The sequence below is a fragment of the Mustelus asterias genome, chromosome 3, assembly GCF_964213995.1.
Source record: "Mustelus asterias chromosome 3, sMusAst1.hap1.1, whole genome shotgun sequence".
Taxonomy (NCBI): domain Eukaryota; kingdom Metazoa; phylum Chordata; class Chondrichthyes; order Carcharhiniformes; family Triakidae; genus Mustelus; species Mustelus asterias.
The window spans coordinates 20,869,786-20,896,854 of record NC_135803.1 but is presented as its reverse complement, the minus strand read 5'-3'; the positions used below and the strand labels follow the sequence as shown (position 1 = coordinate 20,896,854).

Genomic DNA, 27,069 nt, shown 5'->3' with positions numbered 1-27,069 from the left:
GGACAATATTCATGTCATTCGTAAAAGGCTTATCGATGGAGCTTCTAAACCTACCCAGGATTTAAGTTTAACCAAAAGTCATTTGCACTAAGCCACTTCCATTTGTTGTTCTAACAGACAGAATGATGCCATACTTATGAATTTTTCCACCTTATGGTACAGCGCCAATCATAGCTGTAGTAAGGTCCACGGTGCATAATTTCTAAAGCTCTTAATTTTAGCCTCTTAAGCTAGATAGCCAAATTATATTTGGACAATCAACTTCAATTTGCCTGACTATTGATGTAACTTTTCAATGGAAGCATACAGGCTCTTTTAGCAAGTCTCAACTGCAGCTAGCACCATTTGGCTAAAAAGGTTCATACCCATGGTACCCAATCTTGGATATTTTTTAAGGAAGAGGGGAATGCAATTAAATGCTAAGCAGATCATTGGTTCTCAAACCAGAATTCACAGATCGCTCAAGGCCAATAGTGACTTTCCAGATCGTCTGCAAAATAATGCTACTGCCCAGGCCACCATGGCCAAGAATAAACAAATGAACCATGGCCAGAGCCAGCTTGGTGCGAGTCAGGGGCAGTAATTGCACCCCCACATCTCAGAGCGGTCTGGCTGTCTCATTTTGGAGGGGAGTGCACATGGACTGAGAGAGAGCATGAAGATAGGGATTTGCAGTTACCAAGGCTGGCAGTGGACACTTGGTGAGCTCAGCCTTGTTCGACAGAAGTGAGTTTCTAAAAATATTTATGCGCTACATACTTCAACTCAAAGAAAGGGTACCAAAAGTACAAATCTGCCGAGGAAGCCATTTTTCTTAAGGCCAGCCGTGTCAATGAGCATAAAGGTAAAAATATTGTCAAAGATCACAGCAAGAATAGATGGGCTCTGATACATGTAAATAAATACCCATTTTCTCAAAAACATTTAATTCTTTACAAATAGCACTTGCGCATTAAGTTTTACTCAATTGGATATTTATAATTTAGATAGGTGGGATCTGTGATTACTAATCTATTTGAAAAGGATTCACTCAACCAAAAAAGTTGGACAACCACTAAAGTGGAAGTCAGAACCTTCCCATGTGGAAGTAAAAATAGGTGGGTAGAATATCATTCTCTATTTTCTAAAGTCTGATGCAAGACTAACATAGGCTTTGGGAACAGGTCATTTCTCACTCCGCCTGATTGGATGGGGAAAGCACATCAAGATTTTTTCAATTTAAGGGATGGGCACACAAAGGAAAACAAATGACTAATATTCATAATCAATGTAAAGGCTTTTATTGATAACAATCTGTTTGCTGAGTTTAATAGCCATCACATAATCTGCAAACACCAACATATTTGTAAAATTCTCCAGAAACATCAAGTTGGAAGCACAGAAATTGTAATTATAATGCTCAATGTGCTTTCTTTAAACTCAGGACAAGTGGACTCAACCATAAATTACACAAATTTGCTCTTACATATTACTAGAATCTTAGTAACAAGGCTTTACTCTTTAAACAGGCCAATTCAAACAAATTTTCTGGCTAAATTGTGTGAACTGCAAAACCAGTTCAATAAAACAATGTGCAAGTGGTGGAAACAATGCATGCTTACCTCTGACAGTTTTACAAGATACTTCTCAAAGTGTTCCAGATTTAATGTTCCGCCTTCATTAATATACCCTGATCAAAAGAAAATATTTTCACAAAGCACTTATTTGCCTATGAAACAATGAGGTTGAAATCATGCTCAAATAAATCATTTTTTTCCACTAGTGTTTTGTTTCATGCACTCACCTCCAAGGTTTGGCAGAACCTCAGTGTACGTCTTGTATAGCAAAGGCAGTGCATCATGATTGATGTGTAAATGAGGTAGGTGAGGAATAAAATCATTACCAACAAGAAACCCCATCAATATCCAGTCATCAATTATTCGTTCAAGGTCATACTCAAAGCAAATCTTGTCCTGTTAATTGAAATAAAGAACAAACAGTTTATTTAAATATGATCAAAGTGCTAAAGCACTTGTGGAAGGGCAGCACAGTATCAGGTTTAATCCACTGGCACATTACTACAGGTAGGGCAGGAATTAATCCTTGGATCAGACTCTTCTATAGGCTGATTTATTAGAAGATGGACAAGGTTTAATGGTCTGCTTGCCACTGAACAATTGAAGAGGGAAGGGGAAAGAAGATTGGAGAAATAGGAGTTCTTCCCCATAGAGAAGGGCAAGCGATTTGACAGAGGTGCTCAACATCATCTTAGGTTCTGGACATACAAGGAGAAATGGTTTCCATTGGCAGAACAGTTGAAAATCAAAGGACACTAATTTAAGGTGAATGGCCCAAGAGCCAAAGGTGACATGAGGAGGAACTTATTTATGTAGCTAGGACCTGGAATGCATTCTCTCAAGGGGAATTGGATACAAATGAATTCAAAGTAGTTTTCTCTGAAACGTACATTAATCACAAATGAACTTTATACTTCGATCATTCAGGCCTATTTGAAGACTAAACCTTTCTTGACTTGATTATCACTTAAGTAATGGATACTGAACTTCCCCTCCACTCCACACGAACCCAAACTAGTAGAACTATGACAATATATAGGAGTTCTACAGACCAACTTGCCATCCAAAAAATAAACCTAAAGCACTTAATAATCCAAGCCAGGTTTATGCAACTTATAATAAATAATTGCAGAGAAGCACTGGCAGAAGCTTTGGAAGAAGTTGTCAATATACATGCACAGAAGTAATCCAAATTTATTTAAAAATAAAATGACACATTCTCAATTTATCACATTTTAAATTGAAGATGGATAGAATTATTAATGCACCAGTTCGTAGTGCATCCGATCATGAGAGAGGCTTACTTGTGTACTCCTGTCTCTCAGCTAAGTGTTGCTCAGAGTAAACCTATATAGATAGTAGAAGCCCTTATCTGAAGGCATCAGGCAGGAGCTGCAGGCACCAGAGACTGTGAACAGCGAACTAAGTTCCACCAGTAAGGGGTACTTCATGTACTGCCCATCTTTTGACCAGTTTGGTGGCTTAGAAGGCAGAATGAGGGAGATGAAAGGCAGAATGAGGGAGATGAAAGACAGACTAACTGCTGCATTACCTCCTTTTATACCATTTATATAAAAGTGGTATAGCTCAGCACTGTCCTTTTCTTTAAAAACAAATTCCAATCCAAATACTGACCCGTACAGATGAAAACTCATAGTCAATATACTCTCTCATTAGGGACAGGTGCAGTAAGTGAAACGTAGTTTCTTCAACTGCAGTAATCCTGAAACAAACAAACAAACATGATTAGGAAATATTGTGCATCAAAATCAACATAATAAAGGACAATTATAGCTCCTGAAATAGCCAAAGATTTTTCTCCTCGGGAAGGAAAGAGTTGGATAGTCCAGGGCTCTATTACACAGCACGTTGTGTTTAGAGTGTTAAACAACCTCTGGGAAGTAATCTGGGCTGACAAAGGAAACACTACAGAAGAAAAATGGGAGAAATTATGCATTTTAAGAGAGGAATCAAATAAAGTTTTGTTTAAAGCCTGAAGAGTTCTTTAAATAGTACAAAGATCTTACCTTCTCTGTGACTTCCTGCCACCAAATCGAACTTCTTCCCTCAAAAGGGAAAAATTTGGTTCATGGCTTGTTAATCCAAGCATAATCTTTGGTAAACACAAATATCAGTAATTTAGTTGTACAAAAGTGTGTGAATAACTTTTTTTCTTTAAAGCTACTTGTAACCACCCTTATCCCGATCACAGTGAAATTATGCAAAAATACAAATAATTGAGATCTTGCAAAGAACAATATCACAAAATGTCAGAACGATTTTGTATTTCTTAAAATAAAAATTATTCAGTCTCAAAACATAATTAATAGTACAATATTAAGTTATTGAGTTTTAAGTTACAAAGTGACAGTGAGACACCAACTTTACCATCCACTGGCACAACCATGTTATTGTGGGTGGGTACCAACTGGCAGACCACATGCTTCCAACCCTAAAGTAACGCATCACTGACTGATTTATTCAGCCATCAACTATGAGTAATTACATATTCCCAACTTGGGGGAGACTAACGCAACACGAAAGTCCTCAGGAAAGTTAACAGTCCAGTTGTATTTCCCGCAGTAAAATACCAATAACTGTAATTCTCAATTTACCTTATAACTATCACAATTTAATCATTATATTCTAATTCAGAAAAGGTGAAAAATTGTTCAATAGTTTTAAATAAGTTCATTTATAATAAATAACTGTGCAAATCAAATCCGGCATTGAAAGGTCCTTCATTAAGCGCCATTGGCTCAAGTTACTCTAACCGCGAAGGCATTGCAAATTTGCAAATGGTGAGTCAGGATCAAGTGTAAACTTGGGGGGGGGCGGGGATTACTAGATAAAATGATTTTTTTCCTTCTCGACGAAATAATACATACTAAATCAGCATCCAGTCCATACAAACAGTGTCTTGTATTGGGATCATGATCAGGTTTTGTCGTTTCAGCTCTAATAAATTCCATGATTTTGTGTTCTCCTTCCCCTGGTGTCTAGCAATAAAAACAAGATATTATAATACAGAAACATGTGACAAGCACAGTCACATACTGTAATCCTGTTTGTTATCCTCACTTGGTGTGGGAAGAAAAATTGCTGACTAAAATACAATAGCTTGACTACCAATGTCGAATGTTGACATGAGTTCCTTCCATCTCTAGATCCAAATCAACTGATATGCAAGTATTGAGCACAAAAATATGGAAGACTAAATGCATTATCTATTTGCATATTAATGAATAGGGATTAATACTTTATATTAAGTATAACAATATATTTCTGAATACAAATTATTTACACAAAACACAAACAAATCTCTTCAATCCACACAAATAGTATTATACAGGGTCAGGGCTGGTGCAAGAGTGTTAGGTGCCCTAGACAAACTTTCAGCCTTGGATACCCCAATCCACCTCCCCCCCCCCCCACCCCCGCAATTAACTTTTGAAAATTACTATTGTGCATTAGTATGAATAAAAATTCTGGTATTTATTAGATGTATTTTACAAGAAAAAGGTGACAGAGATTGTATATTCTCCTTGTTCTACACTTTCCATAGTATATGTACGATGAACAACATGTCCCATGATGCAAGTGTTCCTGTGACAATTACAAGATGATTTTGTGCAATTTACATAATCAATAGTCATTGCAAGAGTGGGATAGATCAAATTAATTATTTGATATCGTTTACTGGTTCGCAATTTTGGAATAATAGTGTACAGATTTGTAAAACTCACAAACTGAGGAAAATAAAATGAAATTCTGCAATTTGAATACAGGTCAAATATCTATCTGTAAATCCGAAAACTGATCAGTCCAAAAACCATACTTTATTAACCTTTAGCACACAAGTGTCTGACTCAAACTGACGCACACCTCACCGACTTCACCCAACCATTTGTGTAGGAATTCTAATTGTTGATCTGCACTTTTTACCTTGTAAATCCACTTCTACATGCAGAATCAGGGGCAGAGCGAGCTTGTGTGTGTGGGCAAGAGAGACAGAAAGCAAGCAAGCAAGAGAGAAAGCCTTATTCAGTCTCTGGTTTCTCACATTCTCTCACCACCCCACACCAACACATGCACCCAACTCACAGTGGGTAAGGCTGAGTGAGTAAGCACCCTGAAACTGGGAATGAGCCGGACACACACACTGACCCTCTCACCAGGTTATTTCTATCAATTACTCTTTCTTAACGTATCACATTAATACTATGACACTACTTTACTTCTATTCAGCAATAGGCCGAAAACAAAGCTGAAACTCAACTGGCCTTGAGGGTTTTCAGATAAAGGATACTAAACCTACAGATGGAAATCTATTTGTATGCTAGTATACGTACATCAGTAGAACTAGACCTTTCATTCCCACTGCTGAAGCCCATTTGTTGACTAGTTCATTCAGGTTTTTGCATCCCCCAGCCCAAATTTTACCACTCTAGGTGACCAAGTTGTTGCACCAGTCCTGTACATGGATTAAAATTTGCCCAAAGTTGTAAATAGGATTCCAATTGGTAACAAATGTAGAATAAATGGAAGATCCAAGGACATTGTTGTAATAGTGATAAGTAAATCAACTGCACACATTTGTTCATTTTTCCTATCAATTTTCAACATCATATTTTCTGATTGCTGATTTTTTTTAAGCAAAGTTGCCCTCTGGCAAGATTCCTTCAGAAACTAACAGTCTACTCCCATGCCAGTTTAGCAAATGCATTTCTTCTCCATTCAGTTTGAGGAAAGAGATTGTTTTAGGCTAGTATTTAATTACCTCATGACCTGACAAGTACACAGCCACACCTTCCCAGGATTTTTCAGTTGAAATCTTCAAGTTTATAAAATATTTTAGATGCTCATGTAACCTGGCCATAAAAGCAGTACCTAAAACAGAACATACAAAATTATGAAAAACCCTATTTTGTCCAAACAGGCACAGAACAAAAAAAAACTCTCACTCTGCCCTCTAATGAGGGTGGAGTTTTCAGAATAATTCCAGGAGTTAAAGCTCAGTGATTCTCACTCATACAACCAGTATAGGAAAAGCAGTGGAGCATTTTATTTATTTTTTAAAAAAGTGTTGGAGGCGTGAAGGGAACAAATTAAGAGAGTCTTGACATCCCAAACAGCACAACATAAAAAATTTTTTTTTTCAGTATTTTAATTCTAATCAAAAAAGCCAATTCAAATCAAGTCCAATCATGGTCCCCACATGAGGGACAAACCAGATCCAAGCTGACAAGACAGGACATTGCATCTTGGACTCAATCAAACAAGATCCAAGCTGACAGGTTGAGGCACTGCACTCCATCCCGGGCTTGATCTAACGCTTCATCTTAGCCAAAAGGTTGAGGTGGCTTTGAAAAATTGCATCAGGTAGAGCCTTGGTTTAACCTCATGGGCTACCTTGATCCTTTACTCTACCCTAGCTTAGGCAAACCACGATCACTGGCGTCACCACACCCCAAGCTGAGAAGTCCTCATCTCAGCTTGACCCACTCTAAGCAGGCAACCTTGATAGTGGCACGAATCTAAAACGCGTACAATTTGCACATCAGCCGATCCATGTTTTGAACCTAATCTGGTAGAGTGACTCATCACATCTGAAATATGCACCTTCCAGACCTTTTATTTGCAGGCTGTCACTCCATCATTATGAAGTAGCGTTGCACATAAACTGCACGTTAACTGTTAATTATTAATGACAGTCAATAGAGTCAGAGACGTTTATGCCATGGATACAGGCCCTTTGGCCCAACTTGTCCATGCCACTTTTTTTTTTAAAAGAATGCTTAAGCTAGTCCCAATTGTCCGCATTTGGCCCATATCCCTCTATACCCATCTTACCCATGTAACTGTCTAAATGCTTTTTAAAAGACAGAATTGTATCCGCCTCCACCACTATCTCTGGCAGCTTGTTCCAGACACTCACCACCCTGTGTGTGAAAAAATTGCCCCTCTGGACACTTCTGTATCTCTCCCCTCTCACCTTAAACCTATGCCCTCTAGTTTTAGACTCCCCTTCTTTTGGGAAAAGATATTGACTATCTAGCTGATCTATGGCCCTCAAATGAAGAATCTAACAGTAGAATTCTACTTTCATCCTATGACTAATTAGGGTTATTGCACTCATCATAAATTGAGATATGAACATTTGATGCAACAAACAAAATTACAGCAAATACTCAGTTTAGGCTGTTCCCGTCCCTTTTGATGTACATTTCATTACCGGAGGGTTTTGGGCTCATAAAATACTTTTAAGTTCATTTTTTTATAGCAATTCCATTTTAGTTTTGAGTGTTTTAACATACTAACTTCCAAATGCACTAATTACATTAGAGAGGAAGCTTTTAAGAATCCTTAATTAACACCAGGCAGACCTAAAAATCCAAACAATGGTGAAAGGTTATAAACTCAGTTCTTGACTGAGCAACTAGCACAATCACTGAAAAAGAACGGCAGTGCTTCCTTCATGTCTTCAAATCAATGCAAGATTCCTTTTGCAAAAGAAAAACTGTATTTTCATGTAGATGCTTTCATGTAAATGGTGAAGATTTATGTTACTTGTGCTTTCACCAAGACTGCCTATTTCCACCTTGAATTAGCCCCTGCCTCAGCTCATCTGCTGCTGAAGCTCTGGTCCATGCCCTTTGTTACCACTAGATTCAACTATTCCAACATACTTATGCCTGCTCTCCCACATTTTTCCCTCTTGTAAATTTGAGGTCATCCAAAACTTTGCCACTCAGGCCTCAACTTGCTGCTAGGCCCATTCCCCGATCATCCCTGTGCTCGCTAATCACATTGACACCCGGTCAAGCAACACTTCAAATTTAAAATTCTCATCCTGGTTTTCAATTCTCTCTGTGACCTTGCCCATCCTCTCTAATCTACAATTCCACAACCCTCTGAGATATATGCGCTCATTAATTCTGGTCTCTTGTGCAATCCCAATTCTATCTGCTCCACCACTGGTGGCCATGCCTCCAATCGGCTAAGCCCCAATCTCTGGAATTCCCTCCCTACACCCCTCTCACACCTTCCTCCTTTAAGACACTCCTTAAAACATATCTCATCGACCAATCCTTTGGACATCAAATTTAGTTACTATTTATGTAGCTCAGGGTCATACTTAAATTTTGTAGTGCTCTAATGAAGCACCTTGGGGTGTTTTATTGTGTAAGAAGTGCTAAAAACATTTGTTATTGTAGAAAATGAAACTGGAATCAAAATACTGCAGATGCTGGAAATCTTAAATCAAAACAGAAACACTGGAAATACTCAGCAGGTCTGGCTGCATCTGCCAGGAGAGAAACAGAGTTAATGTGTCGGGTAGAGGACCTTCAGAAACATTAGCTTGTTTCTCATTCCACAGATTTTGTCAGAAGTGCAGTGTTTCCTGTATTGTGTGTTTTTATTAGAATCAATTTATTTCATAGTTCCAAAATCTTCAGCACTTAGCATTTTGAATAGACTACCTTTTGATAAACCTTCCGGCTGTTTCAGCTCCCATTAAAGGTTACAAGATGTCACATATTAGTTGGAAGCTCTTAATACAATCAGGTTTCACCACTCCCCAAACTAGGTGAAGCATTAAGAAGATGCTGGAGCTTTTGTGCCGAAACTATTATATATTAATGACTTAAAAATCAAGACGACAAATTCTACTTTTAAAGTAGTGCATCACTCAAAAAGAAATGCGGTTTCTTGAGCTACCGATCCAAAAAAGTTAATTTATTTTTATGCAAGCTGAGATATTGTTACTGGACTTCGATACCAAGCAAAGCATCAATTCAAACTCAATGTATCAGGGCAGGAAAATCAGACCGATATTTAACTTCCTAAACCGAGAAATATAAAAGACAATGGTAGTCTCCCTGCCCTAATGTTGTCTCAGATGAGATCAGAAACTCAGCACCATTGGGGAAATTCATCCAGTAAAGTATTTTTAGCACAACAAAAATTAGGTGAGGTTGCCAAGCTTCCAGGATCAGGTTATTAAAATCATTTGAATATATGTGACTTTACAGGAAATAAATTTATGCTACTATCTTATCCCGTGCAATATGCTGTAATTTGTAATAAACATATAACTTTTGAAGAAAAAGTGGTTATGACTGGGCATTACCTGGGGTAATACAGTTGGAGTCAAATCTGGCCTCTGTTGGAAGGGTTTCTCCTTTCTCTAACGCTTTTTTAATTTTCTCTTCTGCTTCTTTTGCTGATCTACATTTAAGAAAATTGTTATGATGCAACAAATCATATGGTGCAGAAAATAGATACATTCATAAATGAGGGAAAAAAGACTAAGTGTCGTGATCATCGATAACTGGCATGCTTCCCCTCCTTTAACATGGGTTGGGAAAGAACAACTAGGGAGGCTCCCGTGTGTTTAGCATGCATCAATCACACAAAAAGTATCAAATATAATTCTTCAGACTTGTTGCTTTTTCTGATCTCAATCTGCTTCACTCAAAGATAGCACAGCTTTACTCCCTGCATCCTAACCCTCGTGCACCTTAGCCACTTTGTTGCTTCTTACAGCTCTTGACCATGCAAATATCTGTGCCTTTCTCCTTTCACTGCTCCCACCATGCCTTCCATCCTGCTCACTCCCGCCACACTACACCATTTATATGCCGCCATGCCATCTGATCCTCTACAAGTCCACTCCTGACAATAAGTCATTTCACCACATTCCCCACCGTGGTCCATCCAACTACGTAATTCTTTTTTCAAAATGTTCAAAAACATTCTAAGCAATTGTAATAACATATGGCTTTGTTGCTAGGTTCCGGGGGGCGGCACTTGTGAATCTACTTGTGACAGTGGCACTACACAGTCCAATGTTACCTCATCAGCCCCAGCAAAGGTCACAATCACGAATGCAGCTATTGTGCCTTCTTTATTCATAACTCATGACCCTCTTCCACTAGCCCTGATCCCACTCCCCTTCAGTATGCCCAAATCCAATAATTCTTCCGCACCATGTTTCCATTCCCTGCTATCTCTATACCCTCAGTCAACCTTGGTCTCCTTCTTCAAACACACCATTCCCACAATCACCAAACTAGAACCTCTTTGCCATCATCATCAAGACCCTCTTTACAATACTCCAACACCATATCAGCTTTCAACTCCTTCAACATTTCTCCTTCCATAATCCGAGATCATTTCCTCCCTCCTTATTTTTAAATACCTTCTACTGGAAACATATCTCCATCATCTTTGTCTGGATCCTGAAATTTTACAATAAAGGCAATATGCAAATTTCGTTACATATTTCTATCTATATATTAAGCTAAAAAGTCTTGCCTCTTATAATCCATGGTCAGACCCTCAAGTTATTGGTAAGGTTCCAATAACATTTTGCTAAATGAACATAAGAATTATGAGTAGGATAGGCAATTCAGCCCCTTGAACCTGCTTAGTTATTCAATACAGTCATGGTTAATCTCATCTCGGCCTCATCTCCACCTTCCTGCCCGCTCGCCATAACCCTTTGTTCCGCTACTAATTAAAAACCTATCTAAAGACTCAAGACATTTAAGCATGGGTTTTGAACAAAAATCTATAAAAAAGCTCAGAAAAGGTAAAACAATATACAAAATTTATTTTGAAATCTAATAATCAGGATTACTGAGGTTGACATGAATTAACAGGCAAACTGTGGTCAAACACATCAAACAGCACAGTAAATGACAAATGCAACCAAAACAGCTTCCAGAGACTTCTCAACAACCCAGCCAGACATCAGTAACACCAGCCAACCAATCTCACCAAACTCCCACCTCATGAGGATTTCTAATCTTCACTTCTTTCAAAGATTCTGGGTGGGATTTTCCAGCTGTGCTCGCCCCAAAACCGGAAAATCCCACCCAAAGTCAACGGACCTTTCCATGGTCCGACCGCCCACCCCTCGCCTGCTCCGATTCCCATGGCAGGCTAATGAGAAAATTCATTCCCTCTTGGAATAATTTCCAAAGTTTTGCTCCAAGTTGAACAGCTTCAATGATGGCCCATCTCACAGGCTTTCAATCTTGTGTCCCAGGATTCCGTTCCCCTGGATTCCAGAATCTGCACTCAATCCCAACTCAAACATAATTTCAGTTCCTTGACCATGCCAAGCAGAATACTATTGCCCCAAAGTCCTACAGCATGGAGTCACCAATCTTCAGCTGCCTGTTGGATCTTCAGGGCATCTCTTGAGCCGTCTTCAATTATAACACTCAGACAGCATCCCAATCCAACTCACAGCCTTTCAATCTCGTCACCCGAGATTCCTTTTCCTGAATTCCCAAGTACTCTCTCAAGCATCAAATTACAGCCACAATTTCAGATCTTTGGCCAAGCCAAGCAGAACACGACTGCTCCAAAGGGGTACCTTTGCCCCTGTAACCTGCAGCATAGGTTCACCAATCTTTGACTGCCTTCTTCACTTAAAGTCTGTTTGCTGCAGCCCTTTTGCTAATTGAAACCTCTATCTATGCTGCTCTCTTTTTTTCCCTTAACCTAACTGGGTCTTGTCTGTTTCTTTCCTGGGACCTCTCACTGTCCCATGCTTGGGACACTTGCAGGTGATGGTGCATCACCTGACATCGGTTTTCATACCTTTCCTTTATTCTCTCTTTATGCGCAAGCAAACTGGACCCGAAGAACTCAAATTACAGAACGGTGCATGTGCAGCCTGCTCACATGCAGAAGTTCAACGTCCATTAGGAATAGACAGACATTCCTGACCTCAGAGTCCAACAAGTATAGTTTTCATAATAATCTGCACATAATTCATATCTACAAAACCTTTTTTCTATCGTCAATGTATGCCCTGCTTATAAATGGAAATTTGTCCTGTATACACCTTCCCACCCGTGACAAAATTATATTACTTCAATTTTGCATCTCCTAGCTTATACTGCAAAGAACTCCAGAGTCTGACAGATAAGTATATTAAGAAGTCTCACAACACCAGGTTAAAATGGATATCCACTCCATCTGACGAAGGAGCAGTGCTCCGAAAGCTTATGGTATTTGCTACCAAATAAACCTGTTGGACTTTAACCTGGTGTTGAGACTTCTTACTGTGCTTACCCCAGTCCAACGCCGGCATCTCCACAAGATAATTATAGCACAGCACAAGGCCATTTGACTCATTAGTTCTGTACCAGTTCTTTTTCAAAGAACAATCCAGTTGTCCCACACGCCAGTTCTTCCCTTGCATTCCAGCTTTTAAAAAAACTTGCTTTTTAACTATAAATCCATGTATAAATAAAAAGTTATGCAAAGTAAGGTCAGAATATATGACTTTAAAATGGAGACTGCATTGAATCAATGTGATGGGCTAAATGATCCCTTGCCCTCCAACGACACTATGACTGTAAAGTACATTTGCTCTTCACACCCTGCATACAATGCCAAAATTAACTAGCAATGTATTAAATTGGTGCAAGGTGAATGTTCTATTGAAAACTCCTATATATATATCAGGTCTTCGCAAAATCCCATCAATTTTAAATTCTTGGAGTTACAGACTGTACTGCTGAAATAATTTTAAATTTTAGGTGACAATTTTAGGCCCAATGTTTATTAAGTGACAGTTGTACAAGATTTTTTAAAACTGCATCAAATTTGCAAGCAGTGTGGAAGGCCCTGACCACTAGGTGGTAGTATATTATTATTACTTTCCCTTTTAAATCATTCAAAATACTTCCTGCAAATTTCACATTAACCACTTTCTTGTCAGTAACCAAATCATCCAACATCTAAAATAAGGTTTAAAACAAAACATTCAAAAAATTACATTTTTCACGATAATCGTCTCTACACTTCTGTTAAAAGTTCACAGTTAAAGGCCACAACGTCTCAAAAGCATGACTTGCGATTTAATATCTTCGCCCCAAAGTTCAAATCTGAAGCAAACGCAGATTACACAGTTGGAGGATTCCCAATTTCCCCAAGATTAATTTGTACCATTCATTGGAGTAAAATATCAGTTTCTTCTCAGCTGTTTTTAGAAACAGAAAACTACAGCACAAAGCAGGCCCTTCGGCCTCACAAGTTGTGCCGAACATATCCCTACCTTTTAGGCCTACCTATAACCCTCCATCCTATTAAGTCCCATGTACTCATCCAGGAGTCTCTTAAAAGACCCTATTGAGTTTGCCTCCACCACCACTGACGGCAGCCGATTCCACTCGCCCACCACCCTGTGTGAAAAACTTCCCCCTAACATTTCCCCTGTACCTACACCCCAGCACCTTAAACCGGTGTCCTCTCGTAGCAGCCATTTCCACCCTGGGAAAAAGCCTCAGAGTCCACCCGATCTATGCCTCTCAACATCTTATATACCTCTATTAGGTCTCCTCTCATCCTACGTCTCTCCAAGGAGAAAAGACCGAACTCCCTCAGCCTATCCTCATAAGGCATGCCACTCAATCCAGGCAACATCCTTGTAAATCGCCTCTGCACCCTTTCAATCTTTTCCACATCCTTCCTGTAATGAGGCGACCAGAACTGAGCACAGTACTCCAAGTGGGGTCTGACGAGGGTCTTATATAGCTGCATCATTATCCCCAGACTCCTAAACTCAATCCCTCGATTGATAAAGGCCAGCACACCATATGCCTTCTTAACCCCTCCTCCACCTGCAGGGCCGATTTTAGAGTCCTATGGACCCGGACCCCAAGGTCCTTCTGATCCTCTACAGTACTAAGAGTCTTTCCCTTTATATTGTACTCCTTCATCCCATTTGACTTGCCAAAATGGACCATGACGCATTTATCTGGGTTGAAGTCCATCTGCCATTTCTCCGCCCAGTCTTGCATCCTATCTATGTCCCTCTGTAACTTCTGACATCCCTCCAGACTATCCACAACCCCACCAACCTTCGTGTCGTCGGCAAACTTGCCAACCCATCCCTCCACTTCCTCATCTGGGTCATTAATGAAAATGACAAACAGCAAGGGTCCCAGAACAGATCCCTGGGGCACACCACTGGTGACCGACTTCCATTTCGAAAAAGACCCATCTATACACACTCTCGGTCTCCTTTGGGCAATCATGATGTGGAGATGCCGGCGTTGGACTGGGGTGAACACAGTAAGAGTTTTAACAACACCAGGTTAAAGTCCAACAGGTTTATTTGGTAGTAAATACCATTAGCTTTCGGAGCGCTGCTCCTTCGTCAGATGGAGTGGAAATGTGCTCTCAAACAGGGCACAGAGACACAAAATCAAGTTACAGAATACTGATTAGAATGCGAATCCCTACAGCCAACCAGATCTTAAAGATACAGACAATGTGGGTGGAGGGAGCATTAAGCACAGGTTAAAGAGATGTGTATTGTCTCTAGACAGGATAGCCCGCAAGTCCAGGAGGCAAGCTGTGGGGGTTACTGATAATGTGACATAAATCCAACATCCCAGTTTAGGCCGTCCTCATGTGTGCGGAACTTGTTATTTTCGAAGAACTCATGTGTGCGGAACTTCACATTTTCGAAGAACTCCACCAGGCTCGTAAGGCACGATCTGCCTTTGACAAAGCCATGCTGAGTATTCTTGAGCATACTAAACCTCTCCAAATGCTCATAAATCTTGTCCCTCAGGATCTTCTCCATCAGCTTACCAACCACTGAGGTTAGACTCACCGGTCGGTAATTTCCTGGACTATCCCTATTCCCCTTCTTGAAAATAGGAACCACATCCGCAATCCTCCAATCCTCCGGCACCTCTCCCGTCTCCATCTACAACGCAAAGATCATCGCCAGAGGCTCTGCAATCTCTTCCCTCGCTTCCCACAGTAACCTGGGGTACATCCCATCCGGACCCAGCGACTTATCTATCTTGATGCCATTCAAAGATTCCAGCACAACCTCTTTGTTAAAGTCCACATACTCAATCTTTTCAGTCCACCGCAAGCCCACAGTACCCATGTCCTTCTCCTCTGTGAAAACCGAGGCAAAATACTCATTAAGCACCTCTGCCATTTCTACTGGTTCCGTACTGATTTTCCCGCCTTCGCCTTTTATAGGCCCTATTCCTTCACGTCTCATCCTTTTACTCTTCACATATTTATAGAACGCCTTAGGGTTTTCCTTAATTCTACTTGCCAAGGCCTTCTCGTACCCCTTCTGGCTCTCCTAATTTCCTTCTTTAGTCCCTTCCTACAAGCTGTATACTCACCTAGATCCCTATCTTCGCCAAGCTCTCTGAACCTTTTGTACGCTTTCCTTTTCTTCTCGACTAGATCCCGCACAGCTTTCGTGCACCACGGTTCCTTTAACCTACCAACTCCTCCCTGTCTGCTCGGAACATTGTCCTGTAGAACCCTAGACAGACATTCCTTGAAAAATTGCCACCTCTCTTCAGTAGATTTCCCCAAGAATACCTCCTTCCAATTTACTCCTCTAATTTGCTGTCTTATGTCTTCATATTTCCCCTTACTCCATATAAACGCTTTCCTAGCTTGCCTGATCCTCTCTTTTTCCAATGCAAGCATAAAGGAGATAGAGTTATGATCGCTATCCCCAAGATGCTCTCCCACTGAGAGATCTGACACCTGTCCAGGCTCATTGGTCAGTATCAGATCAAGTACAGCCTCTCCTCTTGTAGGCTTGTCCACATGCTGTGTCAGGAAACCCTCCTGAACACACCTAACGAACTCCTCCCCATCCAATCCCCTTACCCTAGGGATATTCCAATCTATGTTTGGGAAATTAAAGTCTCCCATCACAACAACTCTGCTATTATTGCAACTCTCCAGGATCTGTTTCCCTATCTGCTCCTCCACCTCCCTGTCACTATTGGGCGGCCTACAGAAAACTCCCAGCAAAGTGATCGACCCCTTCCCACTCCGAACTTCCACCCACAGAGACTCTGTAGACAATCCCTCCATAGCATACACCTTCTCTACAGCTGTGACACTATTCCTGATCAGCAGTGCCACTCCACCCCCTCTCTTGCCTCCCTCCCTGTCCTTCCTGAAACATCTGAATCCCGGCACCTGGAGTATCCAGTCCTGTCCCTGAGACATCCAAGTCTCCGTAATGGCCACCACATCACACTTCCAGGCATCGATCCACACTCTGAGCTCATCCCCTTTATTCACTATACTCCTGGCATTAAAGTAAACACATCTCAATCCTTTTGTCTGAGCTCTACCCTTCTCTATCCCCCGTCCATCCTCCCTCTTGCACCATCTATAACCCTTCTCTGTTTGCGAGCTAACTTCCTCGCTCCCAGTCACCTCGTCTTGATCCCTCCCCCCAACCTATCTAGTTTAAACTCTCCCCAGTAGCTTTAGACAACCTTTCTGCCAGGATATTGGTCCCCCTGGGATTCAAGTGCCACCTGTTTTTTCTGTACAGGTCACACCTACCCCTAAAGAGGTCCCAATGGTCCAGGAACCTGAATCCCTGCCCTCTGCACCAGTCCCTCGGCCACACATTCATCCTCCACCTCACTCCATTCCTGCCCTCATCCTCCCGTGGCACAGGCAGCAATCCTGAGATTACTATCTTTGCTTTCCTCCTTCTCAGCTGTCTCCCTAATTCCCTATACTCTCTTTTCATGACCCCTTCCCCCTTCCTTCCCACATCAGTGGTACCAATATGTACCGCTACCTCTGGCTCCTCTCCCTCCCCCCCTCAGGATTTCTGGGAGTCGACCAGCAACATCCTGGATCCCGGCCCCAGGGAGGCAGACCACCATCCGAGACTTCCGCCTGCCTCTGCAAAATCGCCTGTCCGACCCCCTTACTGTCGAAATTATTTGGAAACTGTAAATTTAATGCCGATAAAATTTATTGAATTTTCTTTTAGAAAAAAGTACACTTGTTACAAAAAAAAAGTTTTGCATTTAAAGCTCATGAAGAGGAACCATAGTTTCCAGTGACAGAGGAAGAGACTCATAGAGTCATAGAGGTTTACAGCATGGAAACAAGCCCTTCGGCCCAACTTGTTCATGCCACCCTTTTTTTTTTAAACCCCTAAGCTAATCCCAATTGCCCACATCCCTCTATACCCATGTAACTGTCTAAATGCTTTTTAAAAGACAAAATTGTACCCGCCTCTACTACTACCTCTGGCATAGGTTTTTTGAAGGGTGGAGATAATGGCAGTTTTAAAAAGGAGTACCTGAGAAATTTGAACCACTTGAAGTGTCAGTTGACATGGGGCGAGGGAGGGAATTTAGGTGGTCAGTAGTTTAGTGGAAAGAGATCAAAAGTCTCATGAATAAGATGAGCTTGGAGGAGTAATGGGAGAGGATGATAGAAGAAAAATTAGAAACAAAGGCTAGGAGTAGGGCAGATGAGAATCAGGTTTATTCTATCCTTAGCATGAAATAGTACTTTCTGACTTCATTCTAAAAGCCTAGCTCTAATTTCAAGTTTATGTCCCCTCGCCATTAGAGGAAACAGTTTGTATGTCCCAATTAAATACCTTAAATAAGATCAACCCCCAACACCTTAAACACAAGGAAATAAAAGCCAAATTTATGCAACATGCTGTCATAACCCTTTAAACCACGGAAGCAACAAGTTATAGACAGTTAAGCATTTCCACAAATAACAAATCTGTTCAAAGCTCTATAGTCCTAAGGCATCTAGCCGGGAATGGTGGTGGACAACTAAACAACTAACCAGAGCAGAAAGCTCCAAAAACATTCCCATTCTCAATTTTGTGGGGGTTCAGCACGTTGATGCAAAATACAAGCCGAAGCATTTGCAATCAACTTCAGCCAGAAGTGCTGAATAAATAATCCATTCTTGTTTCTTCCCGAGGTCCTCAGCATTATAGATCTCAATTTTCAGACAACTCAATTCACTCCGCATGATATAAAGAAACGACTGAAGGCACAAGATGCAGCAAAGGCTATGGACCCTGATAACATTCCAGCTGTTTGGGTTTCCAACAGGACCACTCAGCTCCAGTTCTCAATTCCTGAGCTCAGAATGACTGCGTTCATATTAATGCTGCATTTGGGATAGTGGCATCAACAAGCCCTACCAAAATTGAAATCAATTGGATTGAGAAAAACGCTCCGCTGGTTGGAGTCATGCCAAGCAAACAGAAAGATGGTTGTGGTTGTTGGAGGCTACTCATCTCAGCTCCAGTGAATGCCACTTCCCATTTATCATCCCTAGCTTGAATCTTGTCCAGCTCTTTCTGCATCCAAGAATCATGTGGGACCTGACACAATGAACGTAGGCGGTCTTTGTGACCACAAAAGGCATCACATCTGAACTCAATCACTGCCCTCCATGTTCACAGGGACTTCTTTATAACTGGATATTAGCTGGAAGAAAAATCTCTAGATATGTTTCCATTCCCTAGTCCAGGGTTAATTGTAATGCCTCGTTAATGGAAAAGCTCCTGGGGGGATAGGATTTATGACCATTTGGAAAGATGCAGCTTAATCCGTGATAGTCAAAACGGATTCATGAAGGGTAAGTCTTGCCTCACAAATTTGATTGAATTCTTTGAGGAGGTAACTAAGTGTGTCGATGAAGGTAGAGCAGTTGATGTCGTATACATGGATTTTAGTAAGGCGTTTGATAAGGTTCCCCATGGTAGGCTCATGAAGTAAGTAAGGAGGTGTGGGATAGAGGGAAATTTGGCCGATTGGATAAGTAACTGGCTATCTCATAGAAGACAGAGGGTAGTGGTGGATGGAAAATTTTCAGACTGGAGACCAGTTACCAGCGGTGTACCATAGAGATCAGTGCTGTGTCCTCTGCTATTTGTGATTTTTATCAATGACTTGGAGGAGGGGACTGAAGGGTGGGTCAGTAAATTTGCTGATGACACCAAGATTGGTGGAGTAGTGGATGAGGTGGAGGGCTGTTGTAGGCTGCAAAGAGACATTGATAAGATGCAGAACTGGGCTGAAAAATGGCAGATGGAGTTTAACCCTGATAAGTGCGAGGTGATTCATTTTGGTCGGACAAATTTGAATGCGAATTACAGGGTCAACTGCAGGGTTCTGAGGAATGTGGAGGAGTAGAGAGATCTTGGGGTTCATATCCACAGATCTCTGAAAGTTGCCACTCAAGTGGATAGAGCCATGAAGAAGGCCTATAGTGTGTTAGCGTTTATTAACAGGGGGTTGGAGTTTAAGAGCTGTGGGGTTATGCTGCAACTGTACAGGACCTTGGTGAGACCACATTTGGAATATTGTGTGCAGTTCTGGTCACCTCAGTATAAGGAGGATGTGGAAGCATTGGAGAGAGTGCAGAGGAGATTTACCAGGATGCTGCCTGGTTTGGAGAAAAGGTTGAGGGAGCGAGGGCTTTTCTCTTTAGAGCGGAGGAGGATGAGAGGCGACTTAATAGAGGTTTATAAGATGATGAGGGGGATAGATAGAGTGGACGTTCAGAGACTATTTCCTCGGGTGAATGTAGCTGTTACCAGGGGGCATAACAATAAGGTTCATGGTGGGAGATATAGGAGGGATGTCCGAGGTAGGTTCTTTAGTCAGAGAGTGGTTGGGGTGTGGAATGGACTGCCTGCTGTGATAGTGGAGTCGGACACTTTAGGAACTTTCAAGCGGTTATTAGATAGGCACATGGAGCACACCAGAATGATAGGGAGTAGGATAGCTTGATCTTGGTTTCGGACAAAGCTCGGCACAACATCGAGGGCCGAAGGGCCTGTACTGTGCTGTACTGTTCTATGTAAACTGACAGACTGGACTTTCCCGGTCATTGTGACTCAGCTACTTACAAAATAAATTTGCGAAATGACTCAAGTGCCTTGACCATTTTTAACAGCCCATCAAACAATTTTCTTACCTAAAACGTCTGCCACGTTGTTGATTCATTTTTGCTCTTGGAGCCACACCATCAACTGCCATGAAGAAAACCTTCTTTGGCTTAATGATGCGAAATAGTACTTCCACATAGTGGAAAATATCAGCAATTATTTTTTCTTCGGAGATTCGAAAGTGCACATCTTCATCATTTGGGTGAGAACATTGATGGATAATTCCATTCATATCCAGATAGAGATTGTCAAATTCCGGAATCTATAAAATTGAATGCAGAAAACCATGTAATGAGTGAATCATGCAGGATTAACAATTATAATGAGCTAAAGTTTCCTATTTCAAGCTGACAGCATACGATTACGCCACAGCTCATGGAAACACAGCCATTCTGTGCTCACATCATCAGACCAACCAATCAGAAGTACTGTTGGAATAAAGATATTAATTTGACTACACGGTCTTCACTAGTTTGTAATGGTTTAAGGGGAGATATTATTTCAAGGACAAAAAATGAAAACAGAAGTGCATTAAAAGTACAAGTAGATCATAGCAATTAAGAAGATCAGGTATCAGTATCAAGTACTCACTTAGTGTCTAATGTTCCCATCAATAAACATCCTGTTACTACGCAAAATCACACAGCCAACTTTGCACATCCCATTGTTTGAGGACAACATACACCAAGTTAAGCCACACAAAAGTAGAAAGACCGAGGTTGAAATTCTGACTGTTGTGTTAGCCAACTTGAGGAAATACGTGAGATATAATTGTCAAGATTCCGGATTGAATAGCTTGTCAAAAAAAATCACAATCAAAGTTGGAGCAGCGGAAGACAATTTTCCAATTATAAAAAAAAATCACAATCCAACTCTTACCAGCAGCAATAGGGGTTAAAAAAAAATGAACAGTGGCAATAGTACAAGATACAATCTAAGCTGTACAGATAACCATTTGTGATTATGTACAAACCACTGTTTATTTTTTGCAACTTTGCCAATTATGTAACTAAGTTTCATCCTGACCGTTTAGATCCAGCTCATTTGAGTGTTACACGCTGACAATACCTTCAAGAAAAATGCATTTAAGACTATGTTGTGCAGAGGGGGAACAAGGTCATACAGAGTGACGCCGGCACTAAATATAAGAAAATGTTACCCAAAGTATTTTTTTTAAAAAGCATAACAGTGTAGGATCAGAGTACATGAAGCCAAAAGGTATAGTCAGCACTGTGGCATGGGCTGTGTTGAAACCAGGATGTTAGGGGAGGAGAAAGGTAGAGTTACAGATGAGATCAGGAGTCTTGTGCACAATTAGTCTACATCGAACACAGGTGAATGTATTGCAGGTTTGCAGGAGGGTGGTGCACAAGACGTTGACATGAAAAATTGCGTCAGAAGACGACAGGCAAATTCTTCCCTCCCATTCAAGCCTCTTTGATCATCACTTACTTCCTTTGCCCCATTGTTAGCTCCCAAACCTCAACCTTTAAGTGGATTCTGAAAACCTACCTCAGTGACTAACCAGCCCAAGTATCTTCTTTTTGGCTCAGCATCAAATATTGTTGTCTGATTATTTTTGGATGAATCCCTTGGAGATGTTTTACTACCTTGAAGACATAAACTGATGTTCTGTTCTTCCATTTTGAAACAATCTACCATCGAAATCGTAGTCAGTTTGTTATCTAAGATTTCACTGCCTTGCAGCAGAATAAACATGAATGAACTGTATACACCCATTATTGGTGCTTAAATTATCAGAAGCTTTCTTGCTTTCATTGTCAATTTTAACAACTAATGTAACAGATTTAACAGCAGTAACAATGGTGAAACTGTCAGGTTTGCTATCATTACTCCACCGAAAACAACAACAACTTCCAGAGTCCATGCGCACACAAGAGTAATGTGAAAATCTGGAAGTTGCCATCAGATTGCATGCTTCCCTGTAGGGTACACTGCTGAAGTACCTCCCAGGCTGCAAGCAATTAGAAATCAGTAAACCGACAACTTCTTCCCTTTTTACATCATTACTATAAAAACGCTTGAAAAAGTTACATATTGTTGAATACGGTCAAACTGTTTTTTAAACAGTGTACTGCTTTCATCATTACTGCTGAGAAACCTCCTGGCCTTAAAAACAAATTTTACATTTGTGGAATAGCATTTTTTTCCCCCAATTTGATAAGTCCACATTATTTTTTTTAAAGTTTATTGGGTATTTCAATTTCTACCATAAACTCATGCACATGTTCCATTTATTTTACTCTTTACAGAATGTAATTAAAAGTGAAGGAGAATGGGTGATTTTTATTTCCTGGTTTGCTGTTTGTGAGAATCCTTCAAGATAATTGGCTGTTTAGCCTGCTCAATGACATAATCATTATTGGAAACCTGGGGAACACTCATTTGGCATCATATTCAAATCAACATCTGGAATGGGGAAATACATGCTACATGCCCCATAGGCAGTGCTAGATCTTTGAGCAGCTTTCCTCAAAGTCAGTGGCGGGCAACGGTGTTGTCCTGGGTTTCAGGAAGGCATCCATGCTTCCCAACTGTATAGGGAATTCGCGGACATCGCTAGATAGCAGAATTAGTAAGAATACATATCTTGGTGCAGAGCAAGATTTAACTTGGAGGTGTTAAAGCAAAGACTAAGGGTTGGACTGGTTTCAAATGCAAACAGGTATGCAGTAAGAGAAGTGAAATAAGAACCTGTGTATTTGAACACAATCAGAACTGTCTCAAAACTTGAAGTGCTGGGAGGGTTAAAGTTACAGGGCCACCAAGTGTCTGGAAATTGACAGTGAATGTACATTAATATTTAATGTATAATGGATCTCATCTCTATACATTAACTAATTGGAGACTATTAACATGCATCCTAGACATTTCGAAACCGGAATTCTGCCATGTAATATCCTTAACAGTTTCCAAGCATTATACATAACCTCCGGTAAGATATGTTTCAATGGGACAGGGTGTAAAAGTCAAACTATGAAAACTCGGCAATGGCCTATGTAGAGGTGGCTTTTTCTGAGGGTTCACATCTCTTGTTGCAACAATATTAAAGTCCATTGTAATTCTGCATCCAGTCAGGATCTCAGTGTGGTTTCTGTGTTTCTCTAGGCCACCTCAATTTGGCAAGTATTAGCCGTCTCTAAATTATAGACCCTAATAGATTTTCCCCACAACAGTGGGAAAATGTTTAACGCTGACTGTGCTAGAACAGGCCTGGCAGTACCTGATTCTTGACAAATTGTGAAACATTCCCTCAAACTAAGGATAGGAGAATTGCATACAATATATAGCCTAGCCAAAGTAAAATTAAAGATGCAAATTATACACCACAAAAAAATCATGATCAAAATTATTCTTGTTCCAGCTTTGGATAACTAATTCACTGTAGCTTCCCTGGAACCACATTATTTTCTCTTTTGGGAAGTCAGGTTTTGTTCTTGGTAAATAATAAGTTGTATGACAGTTATGCAGAGAACCACAAATTCAAGGGAGGCAGAAGCATAATGGTATCGTCACTGGACTAGTAATCTAGAGACCCAGGGTAATGCATTGGGGACCTGGGTTCGAATCCCACCACGGCAGATGATGACATTTAAATTCAATAAAAATCTGGAATTAAGCGTCTAATGATGATCATGAAACCATTGTTGATTGTTGTAAACCCCCCTCCAGTTCACTAATGTCCTTCAGGGAAGGAAATCTGGCTACATGTAATTCCAGACCCACAACAATGCTGTCTACTGCCCTCTGAAATGGCCTAGTAGCCACTCAGTTCAAGGGCAATTAGGGTGGGAAGCAACACCCACATCGTGCACGAATTTAAAAATTCAAATGAAAAGCCTAGCAATTAATACTTAAAAGTTAGAGAATTATTTTAATTTGCTAGGGAAGGCCTCCTACAAAGATTAAATCATGAGTTTTGAAAAGGTACTCCATGGCAGGAAGGACAGCGAGATCCAAACTGCTAAGACCAGTTTATGTTATGTTTTTTTAGATATGGTCGTTCAGGAATCAGACCTCAACTGCTGGAGTTCCTTTGGCATTCTCATTACAAGGGGAAACAGATCACTAACTCCCTGCTTCAATGTGTTCCAGCAAAGTAGAATTTGCTCAAGTTGATAGTAAGTAAATGTAACTTCGGGATTTGAAACTCTCAAGCACAACTGGAATAAGTTACAGGTACATTCTCTTTCACTGGAGTGTGTTAACATATTATTAAATGGAGCTTGTCTGCCAAGGATTTCACAGTCTTGCATCAGATTTGACCATGAAAAGGTTGTGTTTTAAACTGAACCTCAAACATCACTGTTTTAATCACACTTACAGAGAGTGTAATGATAAGTTATTTTTTGTTCCTACAGGCAGTTTTGATAATTAAAATCATTTTTAAAATTCTGGCTCTTCTAAACTTAACCTGGCAAAAAACAGTTGCAGTAATCCTGAAATGGGAAATGGTTCCACTCCCCAATAGAAAATGCTGGAAATGGTCCCAACAGATCTGGCAGCTTCTGGAGATCTGAAAGGTTAACTCGGTTTCTCCTTCCACAGATACTGCCAGACCTGCTGAGTGTTTCCAACATTTTCTGTTTTTATTTCAGGTTTTCAGTATCTGCAGTATTACTGCTTTTGTCAACATCTCTGTCCTCCAATAAGTCATAAATAAATTAGGGGAAAAAATATATTGGACAAGATCAACTGCTGTTCACAACAAACTGGACACAGTTTACTTTAATGACCAGTGGGTGAACAATCATAAATAAGGTGAATAAACTGGTCAGACACGCTGACACATCTTATTGGTATGCACCTGTCAGAATGAAATCAAGCAAGATTACACATGCATGAGATCACAATGACTAAATTACATAACAAAGCACTTTCTGAATGCTGCTATTTCATCCGTGGTAACATAACTAATGCTTTGAGGACAATGTGCAAATCTCCGACTGAGCCGAGCATGACTTTTTTTTAAAAACATAGATTGATAAGAATAAGTGTGTTAATATTTGAAAACAGCATATGCAGCTCATAATTTGATAAATCAAAGCCAATTCTGGAGAAAAATTAAGCCAAATATACAATAAAAAAGTGACAAAGTAACATTACAGACAAGACTAATCATTTTCATTAAAATTCTCAATATCTAATGGAACAAAGATGATTTGACAGCACGAGCAACACCTACGTTGACAAAAAAATAGAAAGATATATTAAACTGCTAAAGAAACATTCAGTTGCAAATGCACATTTAAATTGTGACAGTTTGGATCAACTGGACAATGGCTTGTTGACAAACAAACCATTTTAGCACCAATAAATAATTCAGAGTTCCGTGCACTCTTGTGATTTTTAATTTGTCTTCTTTTGAGCAACTTTCACAAAGACCATGAAATGATTAAAGCACCTCTTTCAAAAGCCGGAATTGTTAAATAACAGTTGTTAGAAACTTAGTTCGAGCCAGAACCTGGCAATTGGGAGCAAGGATTTGAAGGCAAGCCTCAGAGTTGAGGAGATGGGGAAGAGTTGAAAGTAAAGCCTCTGGATTGAGCAGAGAAGAGGAAGAGTTGAACGTAAAACCTCTGGGTTAAGGGGCAGCTAAGGGGAAAGAGTTGGTGGTAAATCTCTGGATTGGAGGGGGTGTGAGTTGAAGGCAAACCTTTTGGTTGGGGGGTGGGGGGGAAGAGTTGATGGTAAAGCTGTCTAGATTGAAGAGAAGGGGGAGAGTGGAAGATAAATCCTCTGGGTTGAGGAGAGGGAGAGTTTGGCTGGGTTGAGGAGGGAGTTTTGAACACAAGTCTCTGTGTTGAGGGGGAGGGGGGTTGTTAAAGATGAGGAAGGATCTGGGATTGCCAATTCGATTGCTGCCACCTCTTTACCTGATGCTCCTTCACCACTTGGCTCAGGCACGGATACCGTTCGCTTATCCAGCGGTAAAACTTGGGGACGCCCATCGCCGCCGCTGAGTTCAAAAACCCGGGGGAGGGAAGAAAGGAAAGGGGATTCGGGTAGACGGTGAAGCGGCCGCTCTCTCTCTTGGGGCCGGCGGGACGGCGGAGCCGCTGTGTCCGGGGCTCTCTCTGACTCTCGGGCCTTACGGAAGCAGCGGCCTGTCCGGGTGACGCAACTCCAAACTGGCAGCTTGTCAATGGCCGGAGCCGCTCCCTCGCCAAACACCGGGTTATCGCTTTCAACTTCAGACAGTATTGTCCTCTTCTCCTTTTATTAACCCCCCCTCCCTTTACACAAAAAAATATATAGTTTGCGGTTACTGAAGGGGACGGTGTCACTGTTATATCAGTCCGGCCTGCTGTCCTCCCTCCCCCCACGGTGTCCCTCTGTTGTGAGTCCGCCCGTTGCTCAGGCTGGTGGAGACAGGCTTTTCGTTCCGCCCCCCCAGCCGCTTTCACTCTTGCTGCCTCTAAAAATACTCAATTCATGAAAACTATAAATACCTCACTCCTTTTACGCTGCTAAATGTAATAAATATATGCCAAATTTTAATTGTCAGAACTGCACCTCCTGTGAAACCTTCCCAAGTACCAGAAGTAAATTATTAATTCGTGCCTAAAACTTAAATATTAACATTTTTGATTTGGTTTATTATTGTCACATGCAGTGTATGCAGTGAAAAGTATTGTTTCTTGCACTATACAAACAAAGCATACCGTTCATAGAGTATGTAGAGGAAGGAAAGGAGGGTGCAAAATGTATTGTTAGGGTGTGGAAAAA

At 40.8% G+C, this 27,069-nt stretch overlaps 1 protein-coding gene across 10 annotated transcripts in view; it reads right to left on the bottom strand.

Annotated features, from left to right (window-relative positions):
• The window catches only part of xrn1 (5'-3' exoribonuclease 1), a 97,411-nt gene extending 70,681 nt beyond the window's left edge, over nt 1–26,730 (bottom strand). For all 10 annotated transcript variants that reach the window (XM_078205615.1, XM_078205626.1, XM_078205644.1 and 7 more), the window contains exons 1-9: nt 26,217–26,730; nt 20,349–20,581; nt 9,691–9,788; nt 6,337–6,446; nt 4,445–4,555; nt 3,584–3,669; nt 3,192–3,279; nt 1,784–1,952; nt 1,602–1,669 (exon numbers count right to left, since the gene is read on the bottom strand). In XM_078205615.1, coding sequence (XP_078061741.1) covers nt 1,602–1,669; nt 1,784–1,952; nt 3,192–3,279; nt 3,584–3,669; nt 4,445–4,555; nt 6,337–6,446; nt 9,691–9,788; nt 20,349–20,581; nt 26,217–26,291 — 1,038 coding nt within the window. In that variant the 5' untranslated portion in view covers nt 26,292–26,730. The remainder of the gene's footprint in view (nt 1–1,601; nt 1,670–1,783; nt 1,953–3,191; nt 3,280–3,583; nt 3,670–4,444; nt 4,556–6,336; nt 6,447–9,690; nt 9,789–20,348; nt 20,582–26,216) is intronic.
• Between the last annotated feature and the right edge of the window lie 339 nt (nt 26,731–27,069).